Below are 24,481 nucleotides of genomic sequence, written 5' to 3' on the forward strand. Positions count from 1 at the left end.
TGTGATTTTCTACATGTATAAATTCCTACCTTCTTTTTCTTTAGCTGTCTTTTGGGTTTTTGTGGCTAGAAAGATTTGAAAGAAAACAACGTTAAGAGACAGGCATGAGAAATATGGGGCTCTTACAATAAGTACATTGCACAAACCTGGTCACCTTAGCAATTTCTCTGGTAAATGTAATGGCAATGTGCCTCATGGCAAGTATACAACCTATCTGATATTACAACATTGGCTTCTATCCTTAGTGGCAGTAATATTTCTGGGCTTACTGGGCAGCTACTGGCATTTGTTTGAATATTGCTGGTGGCAGAGTAGTTTGGAAACTCCTGATAAAGGCTCTAGGCACTCAAATTCTGTAATTCTAACTACTGCCAGAATCCCCTAATTCTTGGTGGTCAAAATGCATCAGGAAAGAATCCCTCTTCCTGTTGCCTGCTTCTTTCTTTCCTGGAGCAATCTCAATACTTTGAAACAAATAAACAGGGAAAAAAGCCACAGGATACAGTGCTAGATGGACCTTCAGAACTACCAAATATTACTATTCTGAAGTTCTGCAGCAGTAGATTCTGGTTTATATTATTTAGTTTATCTTTCTCTATTGTACATTCACTTAGAACATGTGCTTTTTAATTTTCAGCATCCTTTTCCCCAGCCTGCAAACTCTGACATTTGGTCTGTGGATCCATTCAACAAGGCAGAATGAAATTAAGTAAGATGTCTTGCTTCAGGAATATAAGCCCATTTCAGCATTCCTCATTGACTACCACAGAAAACTGGCAGACTGCTTTCAAATTGTCCATTTTCACTTCATTTCACCCAACCAGTTGCAATAATGCTTTGGTCAATGTCTTCTGGAGCATGCGTTATCTGCTTAACACTTGCTTGGTCGGTGCTAATCACCTGTATCTAGTTCACCAAATGTGCTGCAGATGATTAACAGTGAAAATAACATAATCACCAGATTAGAACAGTCTTTGCTAAAGAACTGTATAGCTCCAATTTTGTCAGTTTACCAATGATGGTTTGCATCAACATCGGTCATTACTGGTGAACAATATGTGTTAATCAATACTGATATATTTGTTAATTATTTCCATAAGACATACCAGAGAAATGTAATATTTACCTGCTCTTGGGTTTTCATTTGTTAGCCCTCCGGGAAAACAATTAGAAATTAAAAGGAAGTGGAGAAGAAAAAGAATATGAGGTTCACTACCGTGTTTTTTTTCAAGGCAAGTAGCCATTTAAATATATCTTTTTCATCTGCAGCATTTCTGCAGGGTATCAATTTGCAAAGAAATGTGCCTTAACAATGGGCGGGTACACAGAATTTCACACTGAAAGCTAAGAGTCTCATTCTTTGAAGTACTATAATCCAGCATGCGATGGCTCATGCAACTGCAAGCACTATGCCAATCACAGCTTTCCAGCAAGAAAATATTTGAATAGACTTCTTTGTAAATATACATTCAAGGTTATAGCTGACTACACTATTCTCCAAAAAATGTATTCAGCCTAATCGTTACCTCTGTTCTCATCATCTACAGATTCCAACCAAAGACTGAAATTGACCTTGAATAGCTGGAATTCACCCGTCTATAATTGTTTCTCCTGTACTATCAGTTTACCTTGCCTTTTAAGTGTGAATGCTCTTCAGCAAAATTTTGACTAAATTTTGACTACACCTTTGCACAGCACCTAGCAAGAAAGAAGCATATATTTCTGTGCTATTATAATGCCCATAATAATTAATGAAAATTGATCCATGTGATGGAATAGTAATTCCATCGTATAAACCATCATTACTCTTTTCAAATCATGGAACAAATTAAATTGTCATTCGGAATAAAAAGATATTTACACATCACTACTTCATTGGTCCTAGCTTTATTTTAGAACTCATTTTTAAGGAAAGCGAATAACCTCACTGGGCTGGCAAAGCCTTTATTCTTTGAATCTGGAGCTGGGAAAAAAGGGAATATAATCACAAAACATTGCAAGATCTCTTTTGACTGAATTATTGAATTAGCTCTGTTTTTTCTTCATGACAGGTTTTGGTTTCAGAAGAACATGATGTTCTACCACTCACACTAGGGTCAAAATGTGAAAATGTTTCAGTCATTGCTTTATCAACAGGCAGATTGAGCAATTAATCATGGTTTTCACTGACACAACCCAGGCAACTTTCATTCAGGTCTTCGTTCATAAGGAAACTTATAAATGTCAGTGCTTAATGCACAGGGACCACAGGTGTTCAACAAAGGCCAGTTTTGCTGATATTACACGCTAGCATGCTTAAGTCCTTTAATATTTACATTTCTGCTTACGATCATGCTCATAGTTGCCGAAAGCTGGTACATTGCTGTACTATGACCCATGAATTAATACCTCTTCTCATTTTCACAAGAAATAATAATCTAGGAAGTCTAGGAAAGGGGTTCATTCTCTAATTCCTTCCTTTTAATTGCAAACCAGTTTGGTATTATTTCTTGCATGAGTAAGAAATGTCACCAGTTTTATCCTCAGTTTAAGGCAACATTTCACAATTTGACAGTTTTTATTCAATATGTAGGGAGTAAATTCTGAGTTTCATTACGCAAATTTGATATAGGATAACTTGCTGTCAAAGATCCTCCTGCATTTTAAAACAGAAATAGTGTGAAATAAGATATTTTACTAATTACTTTTATAATTGCATGGTAAATCACTTAGTAGGTTACTCCAAGAATGCTTTTGTTTTTAATTTGGTGACTTTTAAAATTCAGCCTCGTATTTCTGTTTATAAACAGTCATTCATTTAATGACACAGTCTATTAATGTAAACCCCATTTACTTTTACAGTAAGACTGCACAGGGTGTAATGTTTGAACAAATTTAGCCCAGGAAAATGTATGGAGTTATTTTACGTTCCTACTAGGCTTGAACTTCAAAACCACTACTTTGTGTCCCTGGCTATGTCTCATGGTGAATTACATAATAGATATGTTTATGCTATGGCAAACATACGGTACACCTAGCTGAGTAATATATGAAGGAAAGCTATATAGAACTCCTGGAATAAAGAAGAAAATGATCCAACTAACTGTTCTTGTTTGAAAGGAACTATGTTATTTGAAATTGATAACTCTGGTGCTTGAAATCTTGAGCTAGATATGTTCAAGGATGGTTAGCTCAAAATAAGCAGTGCAAGCAGACTTAATGTTCTATATGATCATAAGCCTGCTTGCTACTTTTATTTCTTTCTTTTTTTATACATATTTTTTCTTTTTTTCCCCCCACCTTTTCTTTTTCTAAAGGCACCGTTAACCTTTATAATGATTTCAAGCAGCAGGATATAAGCTCAAGGGTGGGGCATGACTATCCCTCTGCAAAGGTCAAAGGAAAATATCTTGGCTGTTCCTTATAGTCATGATATGTCAGGGTAATATAGTTCTTGATAAAAAAACATAAACAGTGATTTTGAGTTAAAATGATCCTTATTGCAGAAAACATGAGGAATTAGTCACTTAAATCTCCAATAGTTCTCTAATAGAATAGATACCACCATGGGTGTCTCAGACAAGATAAATCAATGCAGAAGACAAAATGTCAGTGGACAGATCCCATGAACATAAGACTGAACAAATCTGAATAATGGAATCAAATAGAGGAAAAAATATGTAAAATACTGGTGAAAATGGAAATAAATCCACCAATAGCTTCACAAGAGGTAACAGTTTTGCATTGATGACCTGAAAACTAAAAACTTCAATTAAGGATTGCAGGAGAACCTTCAGTGTTGGCACATTTCAGTTGCTTTGTGTTCCCCTTTTACCTTTGGAGCTGGGGTTCAGAATATCAGTTTTATTCTGACAGGTGTTTAAGGGCTAGTATTCATCTTGTATAACTCCAAGCATCCAACCTAGCAGATTAATTTAGGAAGCTTAATCATACCAATTTTCCTTGCCTCGTTGTCAGCTTCTGATCTGGAGCAGGACAAGATATGTGTCTCATTGGGCCTGGCCTTAGGTTTAGGTGCTCTTTATAGATAATTTTGCGTTAGAATAACACATGGTTTGGTCTTGATGTGCCAGGCACAGGACAAAAAAAATAACAAAAATCCTGTGCTAAAGAGGCTACAAGTAATCCACCTGTAGAAGACCATACTTCAACATTTTCACAATTCAGAGCATATGGTGTAAATGTTGTCCTGACTGGTGTTTGATCCTGATCTATAGTATGCAACATGCAATGATTTGCCACAGTAAGCATAGATCCTAGACTTTATCTATTCAGAAGTCTTACTCACCTTAACAAGGACATTATAAAATGACTTCAGTGAAAGTCTTTGTTAAGTAAGAAATTTCCCTTGAATTCTCCTTAGAACTCATCTAAAATTGAAAGATTACTTTCTCTTCTTTCATTTAATTTAGTTTTTTAATAATGGATGGAAAAAGGCATATTGAAACAAGGCCAAGAACATGTTTAGTGAATTCTTCAAATAAGTAATTTCCAAATGGTAAAAGAAAAAGGTTGTCTAATTCAGTTATGCTGCATGTCACTTTGTTATTTTTAATAAAAATATTTTTTCATACATATAAATCATGTGTCTACACTCATTTAAAATCACCAGACCATCAATTACGCTACTAGCATAATTTACTTTACTTTTATAAAAAGTAGAAATCATTAACAGAGTTTAAGTATTACAGCTTCACAATATTAAGTTATAAATTAACTTAGTTTTGGTGCGTTCAGCTTCTACTAAGCAGACCAAGTACAGGAATATCTGTAGTAAATAAATAGCAACTAAATTGCATTATTTGAAGCGACATAATCGGAAAAATGCTCTTTGAGACAACATGCATCTGAAAAGATGGTATATATCCTGCAGGAAACAAGACATGACACATACTTGCAGTGTTTTTCGGTTTGACTGGGAAGTAGAAAGAGGAAAGAAAAATGGTCAGAACAGTCAGGTGCAGCATAATACTGGTATGGTGATGAATGGGTTTATTTGTTCTATGTATTTACAGCACACGAAAACATAATTTTTAGTAACATCACAGTAATTAAAAACAATCTAATGATGGATTATAATAGTAGGGATGTTCTCATCTACATATGATAATTGCTGTGCTAGAGCTAAGAATGAATAGTATTAACAAGAATTTTAATTCTTCAGTTATTTCCTTTCACTGAGAACAAGGAGAAGGCATTTTAAACCCCATCATGGTTGCTTCACAGTGACACTGAACAGTGCTGCTTCCTACACCTACAGTAGTTTTGCTCTATTTCATGCTAGTGAGGCTGCTTAGGAGCAATGATATGCAGAGACATTTATCACAGATGATGGATAGTGCCAGGTCATGATCTGAATAGTATACTCTATAATACCTGCTATGGAGGAAAAATAAACTGTTGCTGGTCCTGAGAAGTTGGCTCTTATAGGAAGGCTGTGGAATCCAAATAAATGGTAGAAACCCACAAATACTTAGCAAATGAAGACATATAAAGCAAGCACTTTCAGAAAACAGTTCAAATGCCTTGCTTATATAACTTCTTTGACATCCGTGAACTTATAAAAGCAGAAATTTGACCTTAAATATATATATATTCAGAAGATGGCAGATGGCATTGTGTCTGGTATGACACATCAGGACCATTCTGAACAGCAAAATGTATCAAAGGACCATAATTTTGACATTTGTCACAATCGTATTTTGCAGTTTCATTAAATAACTGTTTCAAAAGTAATGAATGCTTAAAATACATGAGTGCCTACCTGGTTTTGCAGGTGTAACATCTTTTTCGTGTCTGACTGCTTCAGGCTCTAGATAAAAGTAACAACATGACTAAATTGCCATAATGTTTCTCTGTTACCTTTTGAATACCCGCCTCCCCCGTTTTTTTTTAACTAAGAGTGACTGTGTGCTCATTTTTTCAGGAATAAATATTAATCTTCCTTAGCTTTATGCTGTTATTTTGGAAAAAAGCCACATGACTAGTTACTAACATTATCCATTGAAGGATCTGTCGCAAAATAGCGAAGTTGAGTAGCTCTGCACATAGTTTCATACATGTAGCTACTGTTAATATTACTAAGAGTTATGCATGTATCTTAAATAAGAAGTAGTTAATAAGGGATCCCCTCAATTTCTGAAATGTAATTTGTATCTACTTTCCATTTTTGTTATTTGAAAGGACAATACAGTGTAAACTCTGCAAGCATTCACTCCACCTTTATGCTGTTGAGTCAGAAATACTTGGGCTGAATTCCCAAAGTCTCAAATGCATCCTGTTCCAAATGAATAAATAATATCTCACTGTGGAAAATTACAGAACTATCACTGCTTAGTAGGCAATGTTTTTTTTTTTTTGTTTTCCCAGGCTCTCCTTTCTATTTCATAATTATTACTGGAAATGAGAATTTACATTAGGTTGCTGGAAATAGAAAAGGTGAAGAAGCTTGGTTTTATAAAGGACTCCTTGCACTACATAATTTATATGAAAGTCACACTTCCTTAAAAAGAACTGAAAAACCCCCACACTGCAGATCTCATAGCATAGTAGCAGCTATGCCAAATACATGCAAATAGGGACCATAATACATTTTAGAGCTAAAGAAGCAATGGACAGCTGTGCTGGCCTTGTTTCCAGGTGATGCTTCCCACAGCTAAAAACCTGTGCATAGGTTTTATTTTGAGCAACAAGGACACAGAAGTGCACTGGAAAGTAGAAAATGTTGAAACTGTGAATAGCCTCTGAAAAAGAGACAATATACCTTGGCCCTTATGTTACTTAGATGAACAACTAAACTCCTAGCAACTGCCTTTTCAGGTGAAGTTATAAGCTTGGAAATGCCCAGATGAAGGCATAATAGGGAATTTCAAATGGGAGAGTTTTATGAGGTGTGAAATAAACTTTTGTCAGTGAAGAGCGATATTTTTCCCACATCTGGGATTTTTTGAGTTTAGAGGTATTTGAAGATTTAACTGAATATTTTTTTTTTCACTTTTGCAGTATACCTTCCTTGTTGAAGGCATTAAACATATAGAAAGTTAACAAGCAAAATGCATAGTAAGTTAATTTATGGACATTTTCTTCAGTTGTTCTTAACTGAGAAAAATTCTAGATGCATTTATACTAGAATAATGTATGATTAGGGAAAAAATGTGATGATACCTTTCTTATTCTCTTTTTAATTCAGCAGAGCATTTCTTTCAGCTCAACCAATTGTTAACAGTTATTTTTAATAAGCCAGTCACTCCTGTATTAATTTTTTTTGTAGAGACTTGTGCTATGGGAAGCATAGGATGGATTGACTCTTTTACTGAGGCAACTGGTTATGTCAAATGGACTTTTAGTAGCAAAGGCAAAACATTATGTTAAATTAAAGCAATGGAAGGCATGGCAATAAAGGAGCTATGATTTTAAGCAAAACTAGAAGTTGATAGGTGACAGTTTCCATATGTTAAAAAAAACCCAACACACACTTATCCAGTTATTTTACAGGAATTTTTCTGATCAAAGTAGGTAGCACATACTTGCTGGCTTTGCCTGGACTACAGAAGATAAAAGAAGGTAAATCAAAGTATTTAGATATAAAAGGAAAATTGATTGTACTTTTTTTTTTCCTTTCTAATAAACTAATAGTTTTATGGCAATCAGTGCTCACTTGATCTTAGCTTCCCCCAGTCAAGTACAGCATTTAAGACACTAAGATGCAAGTAGGCTCTAACATGTGTAGACCTTCACAACTCCCATTGGCTGTCAGCTCCTGCTCAAACAATGCAGTATCCTGTAATTTGGCACAGTAAGAAATTTATGTGTTCCAGGACCATTTTCCCCCTGTGTAACAGTGTCAATCAGAAGTAGCTCCAGACTGATCAACAGATGATTGGAAGTTTTGTGTGGGATTCAATTGATTTTCAACATTGGTTTACACTATCAGTCAGAAAAGCATGAGTCATCTCCAGAGGATAATCCATATTGTTATATTTCTTAAAGAAAGATGGGATGGCTTACCCACTGTTTGAAGTTGCCTGTTTCAAGCTCAACAGGCATTGATCTGAAAACTTAGAAGTGATTTCTGTAGTGACTTATGTCGTTAGCCAATCAGAAATACTGCATTTTCAGTTTGGCTTCAACAACCAGGGAAAAGATTTGGCAAGAATGTGACTATAAAAGTCTTACAGAAAGCAGTCAAGTAATGATATTTCTGACATTTTTGTTTGGAAACCACTGGTATACCACAGTTTGAACCTTCTGATTTTGTCTACAAACTCAGAATGAAACTTAGCTGACCCCAACCCCCCAAATCCTGTAAATTAAAAGTTTTCATTTTTTCTTCTCCAGACTTGTTTACCGTTTAGCAATTGCTAACTCATTAAATATTGAGGTTAGAAATATATTGAAGTATTTTGCACTTATTTCTCCATTTCTACTAAGAGAAACATAATTTACATGGTTTTGAACAATCTATGACAGTTCATGATCATATGAAAACTATCAAAACTGTAGATTTATTGAACAAGAGTGTTGTAAAATATTGCTTCATAGTAAAATGACTGATTATGAGAGCTCTTATAGGAAAAAACAAAACCCCACAAGTTACACAGGTGTTCACAATTAGGGACAGAGCCATACTACTTTGTACAAGATCCATTTTTCTAGAACAGAGAAGAAAAGTTGTACACAAAAGAGGAATAGAAATTATGTAGTAACCAGCACCATTCAGCTTAAAACAAATCAGCATTTTATCTTACTAAAAATATTCATCATCATCACCATCATCATGACATCAAATGAAAATCTATTGTTGGCTTCGTTGTCCAAGATCTGGCAGTCTTTCATTTTATGTTTAGACCAAAGCTACCCCAAGTGAAAATCAAGAGGTTGATATCCAGAAAAATCCTTCAAAACTGTTTTATGTGGACTGTCAATGACGATGGGAATATTCTAATTCCTTGGATGACCCTTCAGGGATTCTATAACAGTAAATATTACTTGGGGTTTTTTTTAATATCAACTTCATTATTACAAACCCTACAAACTTTAAATCATAGATCAAAAGACCCAGAGATTAGTTCAAAAAACATTTTCCCCATAGGAAAGCCAGTTTAAGACCCATCCAAGTTTCTAATCCAACAGATGATTCATCGTCTTGAATGACTCCCGACTTGGGCACTGATCACTCTACTATAAATTCAGCTGCTTGAAAGATCTGAGTTCGAAAAAAACCCAAACAGCAATGATTTACAAGGATATTTGGGATCATTTCAGATATCTGATTTACGGCTACACCCCATTTCATTAGCTCAGCTCTGGCAGAGAGACTGGAACTAAGAGCCCATGAGCTGAAAATCCTTGACCTGGCTTTGTCATAGGAAAGATTATTCTTAGAATGGTATGTACAATTGCCACCCTGCTGAATTTGCTCTAAGGAAGTGTTATCAGTCACATATTTCAAAACACTGTAAAAAAATGATTGCAATGCAAACGTACTGCATTAGATGAGTACCAAACAGTGCTTAATACCAACCTCCCCCCCAACTAAATCAGGAGAGAATGACTTGTTCTTACCTGACTTCTCAGTGGGAGTTGTCTTTTGTTGTTTAATTTTCTCCTCTGTGTTGAGAGCCGCATTAAAATTAGAAGTTCACACTGAGTTAGTATAGATGCATATAACTGGAAAAATATTTCTATACATGATATTATATGTATGGTTCACAATGAGAAAATAAATGCATGTTTTTAACATAGTTATCCCATTGGAATACTCTAAAACAGAATGTGTGCATTATGAGTTCTGACTGAAAGGTGAGATCGTACCCCATGGAAAAAAATAAATTACTTGGCTTAATGCCCCAGCCACCAGAAAGCAGTCACATAACTGGTAATGTCTTTCAGGCAGGCACTCAGGTGGAAACTGTATTCTAATAGTACACCTATAATGACTCGTCTGATTACTAGTTAGCTAGAACTGCCCCCCATCCCAGATAGTCTGTCTGTGCATGCACAAAGCTCCTGAATATGAGAATTTTTTCAGCCTGGCTGTCAATTCTGTTCTTAAACAAGATGGTGGAAAGAGGTACTCGGAAGGTCATGAGTGGCTAGAACCAACTGTGAATTATCAGATCTCTGCTTCGTCCATCCATGTAATCTCAGTCAACCTCAACAGCTGCTGCTTTTTGGTGGGGGCTATTTCTCCGGAACCCTAATGTCCATGTTTGGATGCTAAATTCTAATCTGCATTCTGACTAAATATGTGGATAGTACGGTACTTAGAGGAGTAGATTGTTGAGTAGTCTCAACGTACATAACAGTTCCTTTGAATTTAGCATGTAACTTCCAGAGGATTTTTTTCTGAGGGTAGAGATCAGGTTTATCTTCTTTTCTGTGCTGAGATCTTTTAAATTTAACTCTCTGAAATTTCCAGAGTTATACACTTGCCAAAGAGGTCTAAAAAGCATTTATCATATGTCAATAGATGGAGAAAACTATCTTCATTGGTGTACAGTCCATGTTTCTCATTCATAACACACCAGTATCCAGTAAAGCTACAGTGCAAGTATGCACATATGCATGTCTGTACGGCAATTGTGATTTGTTTTTTGTTTGGATGGTTTGGGTTTTTTTTAGTTCATTTCTGGAAGAAAATAGTACTTATTGGGGGAAAATGCAGGGAGGGGATAAAGCTCCATGGTTACCGATCTCTTCTGTTCTTCAGAAATAAAATATAAAGTTGCATTACTTTGCTTTTCAATTGTCATCTAATAAGTGGTGATTTAATTCCTTTTCACTTGTCTTAAGTTTAGGGCTTCCTTCTCCTTCTCCTCCCCTCCCAGCCTCTTACTCAGCTATTGTTATTTTCAGCTTCTTATGAAAGCAGTGAATTAAAAAATATCATCTCCATTTCATGGCTCTCTGTGAAGATAGAAATATTTTTATAGCACAACCAGCAGCTTGAAGATGCAAGTTGTTGAGATAAAGTATCTTATTTCTGCTGTTAGATAAGCTTTAACATACAACAGTGCAGTTCACTAATTTAGTTTAGGGTATTAACCTTTCTATCTATCAATACACAAAAAACCCCACCATGCCGACTTTAAACATAGCCTGTGTGTCATGCACTGGATTAGTGACAAATAAAGCTCAAGAGTTTTGGAGCTTTTCTTTCTTTGGATATTAACCCCATTGTTTTGCACACTATGTAGGACATTTTTGCTTTTTCTAATTCTAGTGAGAATTTACAGCAAAGTTTATTCTGTATACTAAAGGCGTCAAACAAATTTGCCTGTGAGTGGATGGCATGTCTGATGGCATATGGGAGGGATTTTCTTTTTAAGAAACATTTATTCCTGAAAACAGAATGTCTTGGACAGGCCTGTGGAACTTGCATTCATGTGGTAATAAATGCAGTAATTCTTTGGTATTCATTCACCTACTTACTCTGCAACCTAACCAAAGAGCAACTATTGATCTGCTGATTCCTCTGCAAAATACTGTGACCCATGGCTGATCTTCAGGATATGGCAGTATGTTTTTTTCTCTGACTTTCTAGACATTGGTGCGAACCAGAAAAAAAAATAAAGGAACAGAATGTTAAAACTTAAGGATAACACTTTCTATGAGGGAACACACTTCAAGATAAGAGGACACTTCACAAAAACCTTTATGTTCACTAGAATTCATCATGAAGAAAAGCAGTGAAAAAAAATAGGATGAGGATAATACATAGTATTTTGCTGAGATCAGAAGAAATATTTCCACAGTCTCATGTAGTTTTTGTTTACTGGATCATGAGGAATTTTGGAAAAAAAATGACCCAGAAAGCTACAAAAACTCCAAAATGTTTTTTTTTTTTTAATATTTCAGAAAAAATCAGATTTTGTTCTGATTTTTAATAAGGCCAAAATTTAATGTTCTGAAATCTTTAATTGGAGAGAATGTCTTTCCTCTGCAGAGTTCTAGTTTTGCAGCATTGCAAACATTAATATTCATTTTTTCCCCTCAGTATCTGATTGAAATGGAAAAATATAAAGCTTTGAGCATTTTTTTGTGTATTTTAGGCAGTTTCAGAAGAATTACATCAGGAACAAATTCTCTTGCTTTACTTGCTCTCACAAACACAAAGCACTCCTTAATTTAAACATTTCCCCACAGGATCAATACATTTTCTGAAATTCTTTGGTTTATCAGCAATGTGATACTTCTTAGTCTGATGGTGGGAGGCATAGGAATACCAGTTTGAATATGCTATGAATCAAGGTGAAAACGGAATCTACTGCTTTGTAGAGAATGAGGCTTTTGCAATTCAGTCTACTAACTCAAGAGCACTCATAGGCACACAGCAGCAGAAGCATTGTTACTTTTAGTGCTTGCAGATTAGTACTTCAAGCATTTAAATTCCATGGCCTTTAGTCTGGCACATACTGTACTACACTAGCGTAAGCTCCTAATCAGTCCAGTGTACTGGTTTGTGATATGATGCTCTGATATTTGTTAATGTTTTTATGCTGCTATGAAAGAGGTCAGGCTTACTGTACAGCAGGACTGATTTAATTTTACAGGAAAGATGAGTGATTGTGCTACCTGCCCAGGTAACCTACTGTTTGGCCACTACTGACCCCTCCTATGATGCACAGAGATGGATAGGGTGGCTTTGTTAGGACATTGATACCTTGGTTGAGCCCACACATACCCACCTGCCGGCTGAAGCATTTCGAAATACAAGAAATTCCCAAATGCTTGGTCTCTGTGACTTTGAAGGCTAGTGTGAGAATAATTGTGGTTTTTTTCCCCTTGTTGACTCAAAACCAGCAGAACAATTTCACTGAATCAGCTACTCAAGGCTTGAAGGAGACCCCAAAATGTCTACATAAATCTATAATTTACAAGAAGAATATTGTCTTGTACAAAGAAGTGAGTAAAGGAGTAAATGCATAGGAGGAATTGTTTTCAATTCCTCAGGAAATCATGAAAAAAGCATAATGAAAAATGTTTGCCTGCTTATCATTAAACACATTTTAAGTGGTTTTCCAATCACTTATTCATGAGGACTTCATTTTTATGTAAAACTCAAACAGCAGCACTGATGGCAAAGGTCAATGGGACGCTGATACTTCCTTTTCAGTGCCTGCTGCATCCGGTAAGACCACTCAGGAGTGATGTAAGTGGAACACCAACAGCTGAATTTTCTGCGAGGCCTGTCTCAAGTGCCTGTCTCAAGAAAGTCTCCAAGTTTTGCAAGCCATACAGATCTTTAGAGAATGGAGCCTGGAGTAACAGGAAGTTTAATTACCAAACCTACCTGGCTTTGTCTGAGAGATAGCTTTTTCATGTTTAATGCGTTTGTGCTCTGCAAATAAGAACAACTCCGACATTAGAATGCTTTTTAATTTTTAAAAGATTTTAAAAAAGATTCACATTATGATTTTGAAAAAATGAATTTTCATTACATACTAGACTTTAGAAGTTTTTTCTGATAAATATCTTTCTTGAGTAGAAGTATTTATTTTTTTCTATAAAATAAAGATAAATCCAAAGAAAAATTTTTACTTTATAATGTGGTTTAAGAAATTACAAAATTACATTGGTTTTTTTAGACACAAGACAGAAGTTCTGAAATAATTAAATGCATCTCCTACTAATTTTGATTGTTGTCACCTAGTTTCTGTATAGGCAATTTCTTCTTGATGTTTTGTATAGAAGACATGGAAGTACTTTATTACAACTGGAGTTGTCTCATATAGAACACCAAATAAAAGTTCACTATAGTGCATAAATAAAAAATACCTTTCTCTCTTAGCCTGGATCCCATAGATGTATTGTGAAGCAGTAGCAAACATAAATATTCTACTGTATTAAAATATAAGCTGTATACAATTTTGTGCTCCTTAAAAACAGTGTGATATCCAAACCCAAACATTATGAGACAGAAAAAAGAAAGCTATGGCATTTCTGAGGATTGTTAGGAATATGCTTAATTCTTATTTATCATAGGTATGTCAAAATTATGTAACTTGTGAGGGCTACAGCAAACCAAGAGACACATTTTTCTGTTGCCTGGATCAAGCCCTAACCAGAACATTGCACTGACCCTTCCTCATCTGTTTCTTTCTTGATTACTTCCAGTGAGAAGCTGACATGGAGACAGCTCAACCTCAATTGGAAAACAGTTTACATGGGCACTGGGGCCTGTAAAACATACCTGGTCCTGCATTACAGTAAAGGAAAACCATTTTCATAAGTCAAAATGTCTGATGATCTTGTTTTGATGAATCTCATCTTAAGCTGCTAAAACTTTGGTAACATAAAGAAATACCTTACTCCTAAAAGTTGAAGTAACAATATTCTTTATCAGCTTGATACTTACTGTGTTCATGAGGTTTCTCTAAGGTAGCTAGAAGTAAGCAAAAGAAAAAAAAAGTTGTATTTTAATATTTTTGTGACTATAATACAAGATGTAATGCATTTATTAATGATATTTGTAGACATGTAAAAGAAATATTTGGTCAAACCTATATTAAAAAGTGGAACAGTTATCATTGTCTTACTTATACACAGCATTTCAGTGCTACAGCTACTAAGAACTGTACCATTGCATTTTCTACATTCTTCCAGAAAAAAAGAAGAGGATACAAAACTGAGCTAATACTTTCTGTGGACCTTAAAAGAACATTTTTCAGGTAAAATGTGAGTGCAGGGAGCTGCACTCAGTGCCTTTCTTGGTGCTGCAGAATGAAATAAAATGCCAAAGCCCAGCCCACCACCTGGATTTTAATTCTTGACTTTTGCAAGGCATCTGTTGTTTTTAGGAGAATAAAGGCTCTACCACCTGTATGTAGCAGCCAGCTGTGTGTGAGGGAACATAATCCCACAGAGACAAGCAGTAGTAGAGGGGATGAGCTGCCTCTTGCAAGCCCAGCACCATGAGCATTAATTCTGCTACTGTGAGCTCCCAGTCTGTGGTTCACCAAGTTCCTGAGCTCCCACTTGGGGCAAAAGTAACTGCTGTACAAGTGGGTTATTGTTTTGCTTGTTTTCCTTGCAGTATAAAACCGCTCCTATTTTATATCCAGTCTCTATTTAATCCAAGTTGTTGCTATACATTTAGGGAGACAGCAACTGGAAATGATGTGCAGAGCAAATTGAAATAGCAGAACATTTTAGGTGGCAATAGAGACAAAAGATATAAATTCAGTGTATATTTTTTGCTCCTAAGTGAGGAACTAGAATAAAGAAACAGCAGAAAAACAGGGATATTCTTTGAAAGCTACTTTTGCTACCTTTACGTGCGTAAGAAAACCTTGTATATTTAAGCTCAATTTTTTTAGCTTAAACACTTTGAAATTCACAGAAAATAGTTCCCTAAACATCATAAACTTAGGTAAATTCCATTGTAACTGAGTAGCCATGAAATATGTCTTTAATTTGTACAGGAAATTAATTATGCATTGTGTCAAAAGATTTAGCATGGTATGCTTATCTAGCTATGAATTTCAATTTGCAAAATGAAATTCATAGGAAATATCAAAACAAATCTGAACTTCACGGGCTGGTATAACGAGTTACATAACTATCACAGAATATTGTGTCAAGCAGCACTTTTAGTAATCACTAACAATGATAAGAGCTAAGCCACATATGAACAGAATTAATTTAAAGACTCTTTATTGACATTGCTTAAGGAATTTTACAAACAAGCTCTTGTTATAGCATCCTTAGCTCAGATATGCAATTTCTTTTAAAACATTGAATTCTAAGTGAAACTACTACACCTTGACTTTCTAGTACAACCAGTGCAGTTGTTTCCCTTTATTCTCAAGAACTGCACCTTAACCTTCCATTTTATACATCATCATGAAGGATAAATCTTTGATTTTCTTGTTCAAGTTAACTAAGTCCATTCTCCTTGAAAATGAGCTCTAGAAAAGCTACAAAATGGGCTTTTAGGAAAACTAATGGACATTCCTCCTTCAAAATTCAGTCAGAAGAGTGAAGAACTTAAGACAACACATAATTCTGCCTAATCATCAATGCACTTTTAATTTAAGGTTGAATAAAATGGTTCTATTCTAGCCTGAGCAAATTTTTCAGACAGTAGAGCAGCTGTGTTATCAAAAATTCAATAAGAATAAAACATATTCCTTACATTGGGCTAGTTTAGAATGACTCAGATGATAATAACTTCAGAAAAATAAAAAAGGCAATTATTAGGATTTATTACTCTGTGCAAGAGCAGGCCCTCACCCTTGTGAAGTTATTGTCTGTACTCATTATCATTCAAAGGAGAAGACAAATATTCCCACGAATTTTCTAGATCCACAGACCTGATCCTTCATATCTGCTTGTGTCCTACTCAAGTCCTGCCGGCTGGCTGAGCAGCTGGCAGACTGATTGGGCAGAAGATGCATGTAATGATTATGTGTTCAAAGGAAAAAAAAGACTCCTCGCAAAACAGAGTAGCTGCAGCAAACTTCCTAAAAAGAGAATGACGTGTGCTTGCCCTGCCCTCTGCTCTGCATTAGGCAATTGTCTTGACATGGTGTGGCCAATAGTGTATAGATGGGTCAAAGTAAAGAAAGCAAGAAGAGAGCAGTGGTGGCATAAATAGAGGAAATATGTCTATGATTATGTTAAAGCGTATGCTGTGCAAGCCTTTTCCCTACAGAATCACTACAGAATCTTTTTTATATTTCTGATTTACTTTAAACCTAGCTTTTGCCAGGATATTTTTCTATGTTTCTATGCATTAAGGAAGTAATATTGCACATTAACACAGCAGTATGAAATACTAAGTGGTGTATCTAAGGCTATCGTGTGTTTGCAGGGAAGCAGAGAACTTGAATTTCCTGCTAATGCTCTCACTCCTGTCCATTATTAGGGAGTGCTCATACGGGTCTGTGCAGCACCACAGACTTCCTCAGACCACTGTTTTGGTGTTGGTCTTGTGATTAACAATGACAACAGAGTAAATGGTCGGAGAAACCCTCCTATAGTAATAAACCCCATTATACTTAATACTTAACTACTGATACTAGAGTCTCTAGGATATTCACTTGCAACAGACTGATCTTTCTGTTGCTGTTTTCACCAGAAAAGCTGCCAGACTGTTCTGGCAGTTCCTTCTGCCTTATTTCCATTACCAGAGCAGCCTGGCCCAAGATATTGGCCTTTATGCAATTAGCAGATTTATGTCCTTGCTGTTTTTTTTGCCTTATACCTCAGGGCTGCATGGTGAAGAATGAGCTGACTCTTGGTTTTGGGGTATTTTGCTGTTGTTGCCTAAACAACTTGTTTTTAGACTTATTTTTAGCTGCTAATTTGAGCATACTTTATATAACTGGGAAAGAAAAAAGGTAGTTCAGAAAGAGGAAGGAAGACAGAAACTTTAGCATGGAGTAAATATAGTAGAAATAGCAAAGAACATACAGACATTTCCAACATTTTTAAATGATTTTTAATGAGAGGAATTGCTTCAACTTGAATCTGAGATGCATGCCTCTAGGGAGCATCAGTAATGATCCCAATTTTTCTCTGTTTCCCAGTTTGTCAGTTAAACAATAGAAATGCACTGGGAAATGTAAATCTTGTTGAAACAGCAATCTTGTATGATAGCACTGAAAGTTAATGTCTTTAAAGTACTATAAGTCTTAAAATCCCAGGAGAACAAGTCTTCCATCGACGGAGCTGGAAAGAATAAAATTTCAGACAAATGTAGATGAGGTACATGTGCTGCATTAATGCATTTCATCTTTAGGCACGTGTGGCGAAAGACCTGAAGAGCTTCCTCTCAATATCATCCTCAGCTTCTGACGTTTTCATGTGCTCTGCCCTGAAATTATGGGATGGGAACATACAGATGAGGGACAATGTGCTTCATAAGCTTTCACTTTTAGTAATATCAGCTTTACATTTGCATATGTCTAAAGCAAAACATAGCCAAGCTCAGGCCATGCTTTATCACAACACAAATTATTGATTAATAAAGGGTAACTGAGAAAAATTGGGCAGACGGAGGCATGTAGGATGTTAGGATGATAACATTTTTTTCTGAGTACTGACTTTAGTTTATGCAAAAATAATGCTATTCAACATTCTGCACAAACAATTGGAGACAAAAGGAGCACCTCTTGCAGATGTTAATTTTCATTAATATTTGATTCTTCAGCCTATTTCACAATGCCTATTATTTGTAAAATGTGTCAAACTAATTTGCAGATTTCATGCAAATACTTTGAATATGAACTTTTTTGTTGAGCTCCTTCTTAACCATGACTGGATTTGTAAAAGTACAATCATAGCTGAATAAATATTTACATATATTATTAAATAAATGCAAAATAATCATTAACACAAGAATAAGATGACTTCATAAACATCTAGAAAAGAAAAATTTTGGAGCAGAGATTAGTTGATACTATGAGTGGAGAACAATAAAAATAATTAGCTTTTGAAAAGATGGACTTTTCCCAGCGTGCTACCCAAATTAATACGGTGATTAAAGCAGAGGGCTAATGACTAGCTTCTAGAGGCAGAACATCCTGAGCCATCTTCATTCCTCATCAAATGCTACTGATCACTGGTTTTGCTTTAATTACAACATTGTAAGAGCAAATTTCTGAAACTGATGTCTGCATAGATTAAAAAAGGAAATGAAGATTATCGCTAGAAGAACTGTTAATTCTGTAATTGTATTTGAATAGAATACCTTTGAGCATTCATTTGCAGATGTCTTTGCACAGAGCAATAAAGTGATAATTTATCCTATGGGGAATTTTTTTAGCCAATTAACCATGTGTTATATGGATATCCAGGTGTTTTAGCATATTATCCTGATTGACAGGTAAATGTGTTGCTGACATGATGCCAATATACTTGCACATAACACACAGATCAATATTTCTTCAGAAATCACGGCTGTTTCATAATCACGAAAATACTAGCTTAACTGTCTCCACTTATTGGTACCAGAAGCTGAATAAATTATCATTGCACTTTAGGGCAAGCAAGAATGATTAACACAAGTTGTAATCATAACTGCAGTTGAAATGCTGTGCCAGATCTATCAATGTGAACTGTTTCACATGTTTGTTGTTACATAACACATACTAAAAAAGTATAATCTCAATTTTATGTTGGATAGATTACAAAGGTGCAATCAATGACTATGTTTAGATTGTAAATGCTGAGAATGTAGGTAATCTTAACAAAATCTTGATGCAAGTTAGCATAATTAGTTCTACATGTCTTAAGTACACTGAAATCAAGGTCCTAGGGAGATAAATGTGGACCTTGCAGCATAATGCTAAGAATTCTAGATTAAGTATATGCATTAACCCCTCCATCTAAGTACAACGAGAATGGTTATTCAATCAGCTATTAAGATCTATAAACACCTTTCTGTTTTTTCTCACCCTTGTCTTGCAACGTCAGATTCTTAAAAGAGAAAAAATAATTAAATCTTTAGAGAGTGTGGTTAAAATAAATTCCTGATATTCATTGCAATTTGTTTTTTATTTTTGTTACTAAACCTAAACTATATTCCTTCTTATAGTCAAGTCAGAAGTTTAGGTATCTCCAGGGGGCAGCTCTTCCTATTCTGACAGATATATAAGACAAATAGATGAAATATTCTCTGCAGATGCTTATTTTTCTCCTTTAACTCTTAAGTGAGACTAGGGCAAATAGCCTCAATGTCAAAACTAACTTTAGATATCTAAATTTGTATGATTTAAAGTTTTGTAATGATTAAGTTCATCTGAAGGTCTAAAAAAAGTTTGTTAAAACTTATGAATTCAGTGAAAAGCCTTGAGTCCACTGCACTCTCCATTCCTCTGCCTACTTTCTGCTTATATTGAGTGGGTACTCTGGAGAGTGTTTTCTGGCCATGTCTTTTTCAACTGAAACACCAACAACATGGAAAGTACATGTGCCTAAGTACTCAAGATCTGCCATTACTTAACAGAAGTTGTACAGATCATTATGTCTCACATAACCATGCAAAATAGATATGAATAATTTATCCTCACAAGATAGTTGAGACAATGTAAACAGAGGTAAAGCAAATTTCAGCTAACTGACTTTTCAAGACATTTTCTCTATTTTATGCAAATTTTCCTTTTATCAATATTCCTTGAAAATGCTCATGTTTTCTTGCTTCAGCATGGGAAGTCAAAGCTCACCAATGTATGGACGGTTGTCTATTAAATGAAAAATATCTTTAGGCGGGTGTGGATTTACACTGAGGAACACCTTGTTTGTTGCTTAAGACTTTCTTAAACTGTCCTTCGGTAAACCTGTGCTGTTTAGTTCTTAAGCTGATTCAGGGAGACAATATTAACTACCAGTTTGAAGATCCTTTGGGCTCCATCTTGTGGTTGATTCAATGACTGTTACCTCTTGAGTGAGATGCCCACCTTCAACTACAGTCAAAATAGCACTGCTTGTTTAAACAGTATAGTAGATGTAACTGTTCTTATTATTTTCTCATGCATAATACAGAATTTTTGACATTGCTTTTAGAAAATGCTTTTTAAAGTATTTCTACTTTTTAAGTCTCTGTTTAGGAATACAGATTCTATTAAGGGGCTGTGTAATACACTTTGCAGTTGTAGAATTAAGCAGTCCACTTCCTTATCCTTTGAGGCAATACATAATGAAGGTGTAGTTCATGTCACACAAGTGGCATTTACAGCTGAGCAGAAAGCCCATGTTGCTATGACCTTTCGCTTCATGCATAATAAGAAGGCTGTATTCCAGTTACTCTGGTCGACTCCAAAACTAAGCAGTTTTGAAATGCATCACTACTCAGTTCTTTTTCAGTTTGTATTATGTACACAGATAAAGAATACTGCCGTGACTTAGCCAGTTTATGCCACACCCTGTATACAGAGCAAGAACTTCCAAGCTATGGGTAAAGTACCATTATCAGCAGGAACTGAAAGAAATTGTCTTATACCGGACTGGAGAAAATATGTAGATTGGAGCTTGAATGTATATACCTTGTCCATTTTTTTTCATATTATCTGCCCTCTGACTATATGCAGTTTTTTTATACTGTGACACATTTATTGGGAAAAGGTCAAAATGCGATCCTGCACCCTCTTCTATCAATTTATTATTGACGAAACTTGAATATGTTTTTTGACTTTCTAAAAACTATTGAATTGGTTTAAGAGCAAGCTGACAAAATGAAAATGCTGAAAATCAGAAAAAGGAGTCATGTTATCAGCAGGCAACTAGCTTCTGCATCTCGCTAGCTTGCGTGTACTCATAACATGTAACTGTAGGAGGTCTGTCTAGGAGTTAAGACTCCCAGAAGATGGCTACCCTGAATTAGATGGGCACCTTAAGCTGCTCTCAGAAGCAAAACAGAGAACTTTTTCCTCCCTTTCTTTCATTCATTAGCTGCAGGGAGCCTGGAAATACCGAATTCTGGCAATTCAGGTTCATGATTCACTTTAAATGAGATGGTTCGTCTTACCTGTAAGAATGCATATGTATAACTCACAGGGTTACATGATGATTAAATACTGCTTGGGTTCACTAGAATCACAGAACTAAGGAACATTCTGGCATTTGCCTGAGAGTCACCTGGAGTCGCCTATAAACTTACTAAGCTTATAAAGGCTGCTTGCTTGACATCCCCATCTCAGTGCATAACCTCTTTAGTAAGAAATCAATAAGGTATGAAAGCTATGAACTGAAAAGAGAAATTCTATTTTAAGCAGAAATAGGAAGCCCTGAAATTAGCTTTAATCTGCCTCCATTTCACACATAAAACAGTTTTGGAACTCTGTAATTATGAAATATTTTTTAAAAAATAAAAATATTGTTTTGGTTTAAAAAAATAACATTTCTTTCTTTTAAAAGGACAGTTAAAACTGAAGAAGTGCTGAAATATTTTGGTGTTGCAACTCTTTTTACTGTGTTCTGGAGGTGCCTTGAAGCTGATGAGATTTATCTCACATTATCAGTACCTGTGTTTATTGTAATTCACTTGAATTCCTGCTTGCAGTGCTTTGAATCATGAGCAAGAGTTAAAATTTTTTGAGTGCAGGCAGTCAAATTTGCTCTTGAATATTTTAGGGAGTGCCTACCTCATGCAAAAAGTGCCTACCTCTTGCCCTTTAGAAACTGACAGCTTTTTACATATTTCTGTGTTGATTAGTCTATCCCCCATATACTGAAACAAGGCATAGTATGATGCTGGAAGCTGAAGCTAACTATTTTCTAGGACTGTGGTCAAGAAGTCTTAGAGAGCTAACCTTTCAAAGAGAAATAGTTAATGCATAAATTTATGCATAAATTATACCTTAAGGTTCCTGTTAGTACCACTCAAATTTGGAGAAATCACTGAAATACCTAAGATTTTTTAATATTAATTTTGTTCTTTTCTGTCTCTTTCAAACAACTTCATGTCTGATTTATGCTATGCACAGAATGTACCCTTGATAGAAAGTGTCATTCCATCTTCTTTTCTTTTCTTTTTATGATGGCTTGTCACTCTGCATTGCTCATTATTCTTGTTTTTCTTGATGAGGGCTGTGTAGTTGAGTAAGACACAATAATTGGGGAAAGCTTTCTATACAGTATAGTGTCTATGTGATTCATGATTCGCATGAGAAATGGTAAAGTGGTATTTGAACTGTGCATGCTACTACCACAATATATTTTGGATAATGAGCAAGTCAATTTAGAGCACTTCCTGGCTATTTTTGTTATTTTGCAGCTGGGCAAAAAAATAAGGTAGCCTTAAGCAAAACCAGCAAACATTGCTCGTTTTTATTGCCAGTCAGCAGAATACACATGCAGCCTGGAGCAGGGTTTTTTTATAATAACAGAATAAGCGGAAATAAATAAAACCTTAGCTTATAACATGCAATATTTTCTGTGTGGAGCCTGCAGAGACTGTGAAGCTAGACAAGAAAGATAAAGCATGGCATGTTCATTTTTTGGAAGAGGCCTTGTCACTTCTCTCAATTTGTCCAGTTTAATGGTTTATCTGCTGAAGGCAGGAACGTTGCTGAACCAGTTTTCCTCAGTTACTTGAAAATTTTGATGAACTAGCATATTTTTCACTAGAATCATTACCTTCTTTGCTGACAATGTTGGTAATGATCTGCTTGAGTCTGGCTTAGATGGAGTTAATTTTCCCCATAGCAGCCCTTATATAGTGCTGTGCTTTGTATTGGTAACACACCAGTGCTTTGGCTGCTGCTCGGAACTTCTGCACAGCATCAAGACTGTCTTTCCAATGCCCCTCCCTCACCAGTAAGCTGAGAAGTATGCAAGAACTTGAGAGGGGGCACAGCCAGGACAGCTGACCAAAAATGACCAAAGGGATATTCCATACCATATAACATCTGCTCAGTAATAAAAGCTAAAAGAAAGGAGGAGCAGTGGGGACATTTGTTATTGTGATGTTTATCTTCCAGAGAAACCACCATGTATACTGAAGCCCTGCTTCCTGGGAAATGTCTGGGTATCATCTGCTGATGGGAAGTCGAGAAAAAAAAATCTTTTGTTTTCCTTTGTTTCCACATGTGGCCTTTACTTTTGTTTTATTAAACCGCCTTTATCTTGACCTGTGAGGTTTTTTTCCATCATGTGTTCTTCCCTCCCTGTCTTGCAAAGGAAGGGAATGATGGAGCAGTTTGGTGGGCATCTGATGTCCAGCAAGGTCAACCCACCACTTTATGTCAGAAAACCAGTGAGAGGTTTAGTCCAAAATTAAATATAGTTATGATATCAGAAGAATGACCAAAGTTGATTTTAGTTCTCACCAGAAGGATGAGGTACATTCCACCCCGAGCCAGATGCTTTAAAGTGTCCTATATGTACTTGGTGATAAAATTCTTTCCACAAATTAAGAAATGAAAGGAAATTTTTTTTAGCAGAAAATATATACAAAAGAAAATGAAATGCAAAAAAAGATCCAAATTTGAACAATAAAAAAAAAATTATTAAAAAAGTTTTAATTGGTTTTGTTGGGGAAGATTATAGTTAAGGAGGAAAAAAATCCTAACCAGTAAAAAATGAACCAAGGGCTAGCCTGAGGTATTTCATACAAATTCCCTTGAGTGTTTTCTGTAAATGAATGGCCCCATAACCTGTGGGAAGGCTGACAGAAGCAGCACACTTAGCAATTACCTCACTCCTTTCTTTCTGCTAAGGATGTAACAGTCTACATGATAAATTCAAGGCTGTGAATGTAGCAGGCATTTTGATGTCTGAAAACTAATGACTGCAAGTGTAGCTGGCAGTTTTCTGATTCTCCCTGCTTCGTGTGCTACCTTTCATGCCTCAGTTGTTGCAAATTAATTTTTGGACAAAACACCCTGCTTGATACCTATTAAGCATTGTTTTTTATAAGTGAAATGAATTTTATTATTCTGTTAAACACTTGAGGTGAAATTTTGGCTCCAGTGGCGTCAGTGGGAATTTTGCCATTAACATCAAACCAGCCAAGATTTCACTCATGAAATGTTAA

The 24,481-nt window shown here is 35.6% G+C and overlaps 1 protein-coding gene across 14 annotated transcripts in view; it reads right to left on the minus strand.

Annotated features, from left to right (window-relative positions):
* TRDN (triadin) overlaps positions 1-24,481 on the minus strand; it is a 217,455-nt gene that overhangs the window by 15,621 nt on the left and 177,353 nt on the right. For 10 of the 14 annotated variants that reach the window (XM_069851798.1, XM_069851792.1, XM_069851787.1 and 7 more), the window contains 8 exons: positions 14,360-14,386; positions 13,295-13,342; positions 9,565-9,609; positions 7,527-7,544; positions 5,765-5,812; positions 4,895-4,915; positions 1,127-1,153; positions 30-65 (listed from right to left, as the gene is read on the minus strand). In XM_069851798.1, the coding sequence (XP_069707899.1) occupies positions 30-65; positions 1,127-1,153; positions 4,895-4,915; positions 5,765-5,812; positions 7,527-7,544; positions 9,565-9,609; positions 13,295-13,342; positions 14,360-14,386 (270 nt within the window). The remainder of the gene's footprint in view (positions 1-29; positions 66-1,126; positions 1,154-4,894; positions 4,916-5,764; positions 5,813-7,526; positions 7,545-9,564; positions 9,610-13,294; positions 13,343-14,359; positions 14,387-24,481) is intronic. The other 4 variants (XM_069851788.1, XM_069851794.1, XM_069851796.1 and 1 more) reach the window with 4 other exon arrangements.

Source organism: Phaenicophaeus curvirostris, chromosome 2 (genome assembly GCF_032191515.1).
Source record: "Phaenicophaeus curvirostris isolate KB17595 chromosome 2, BPBGC_Pcur_1.0, whole genome shotgun sequence".
NCBI classification, from domain to species: Eukaryota; Metazoa; Chordata; class Aves; order Cuculiformes; family Cuculidae; genus Phaenicophaeus; species Phaenicophaeus curvirostris.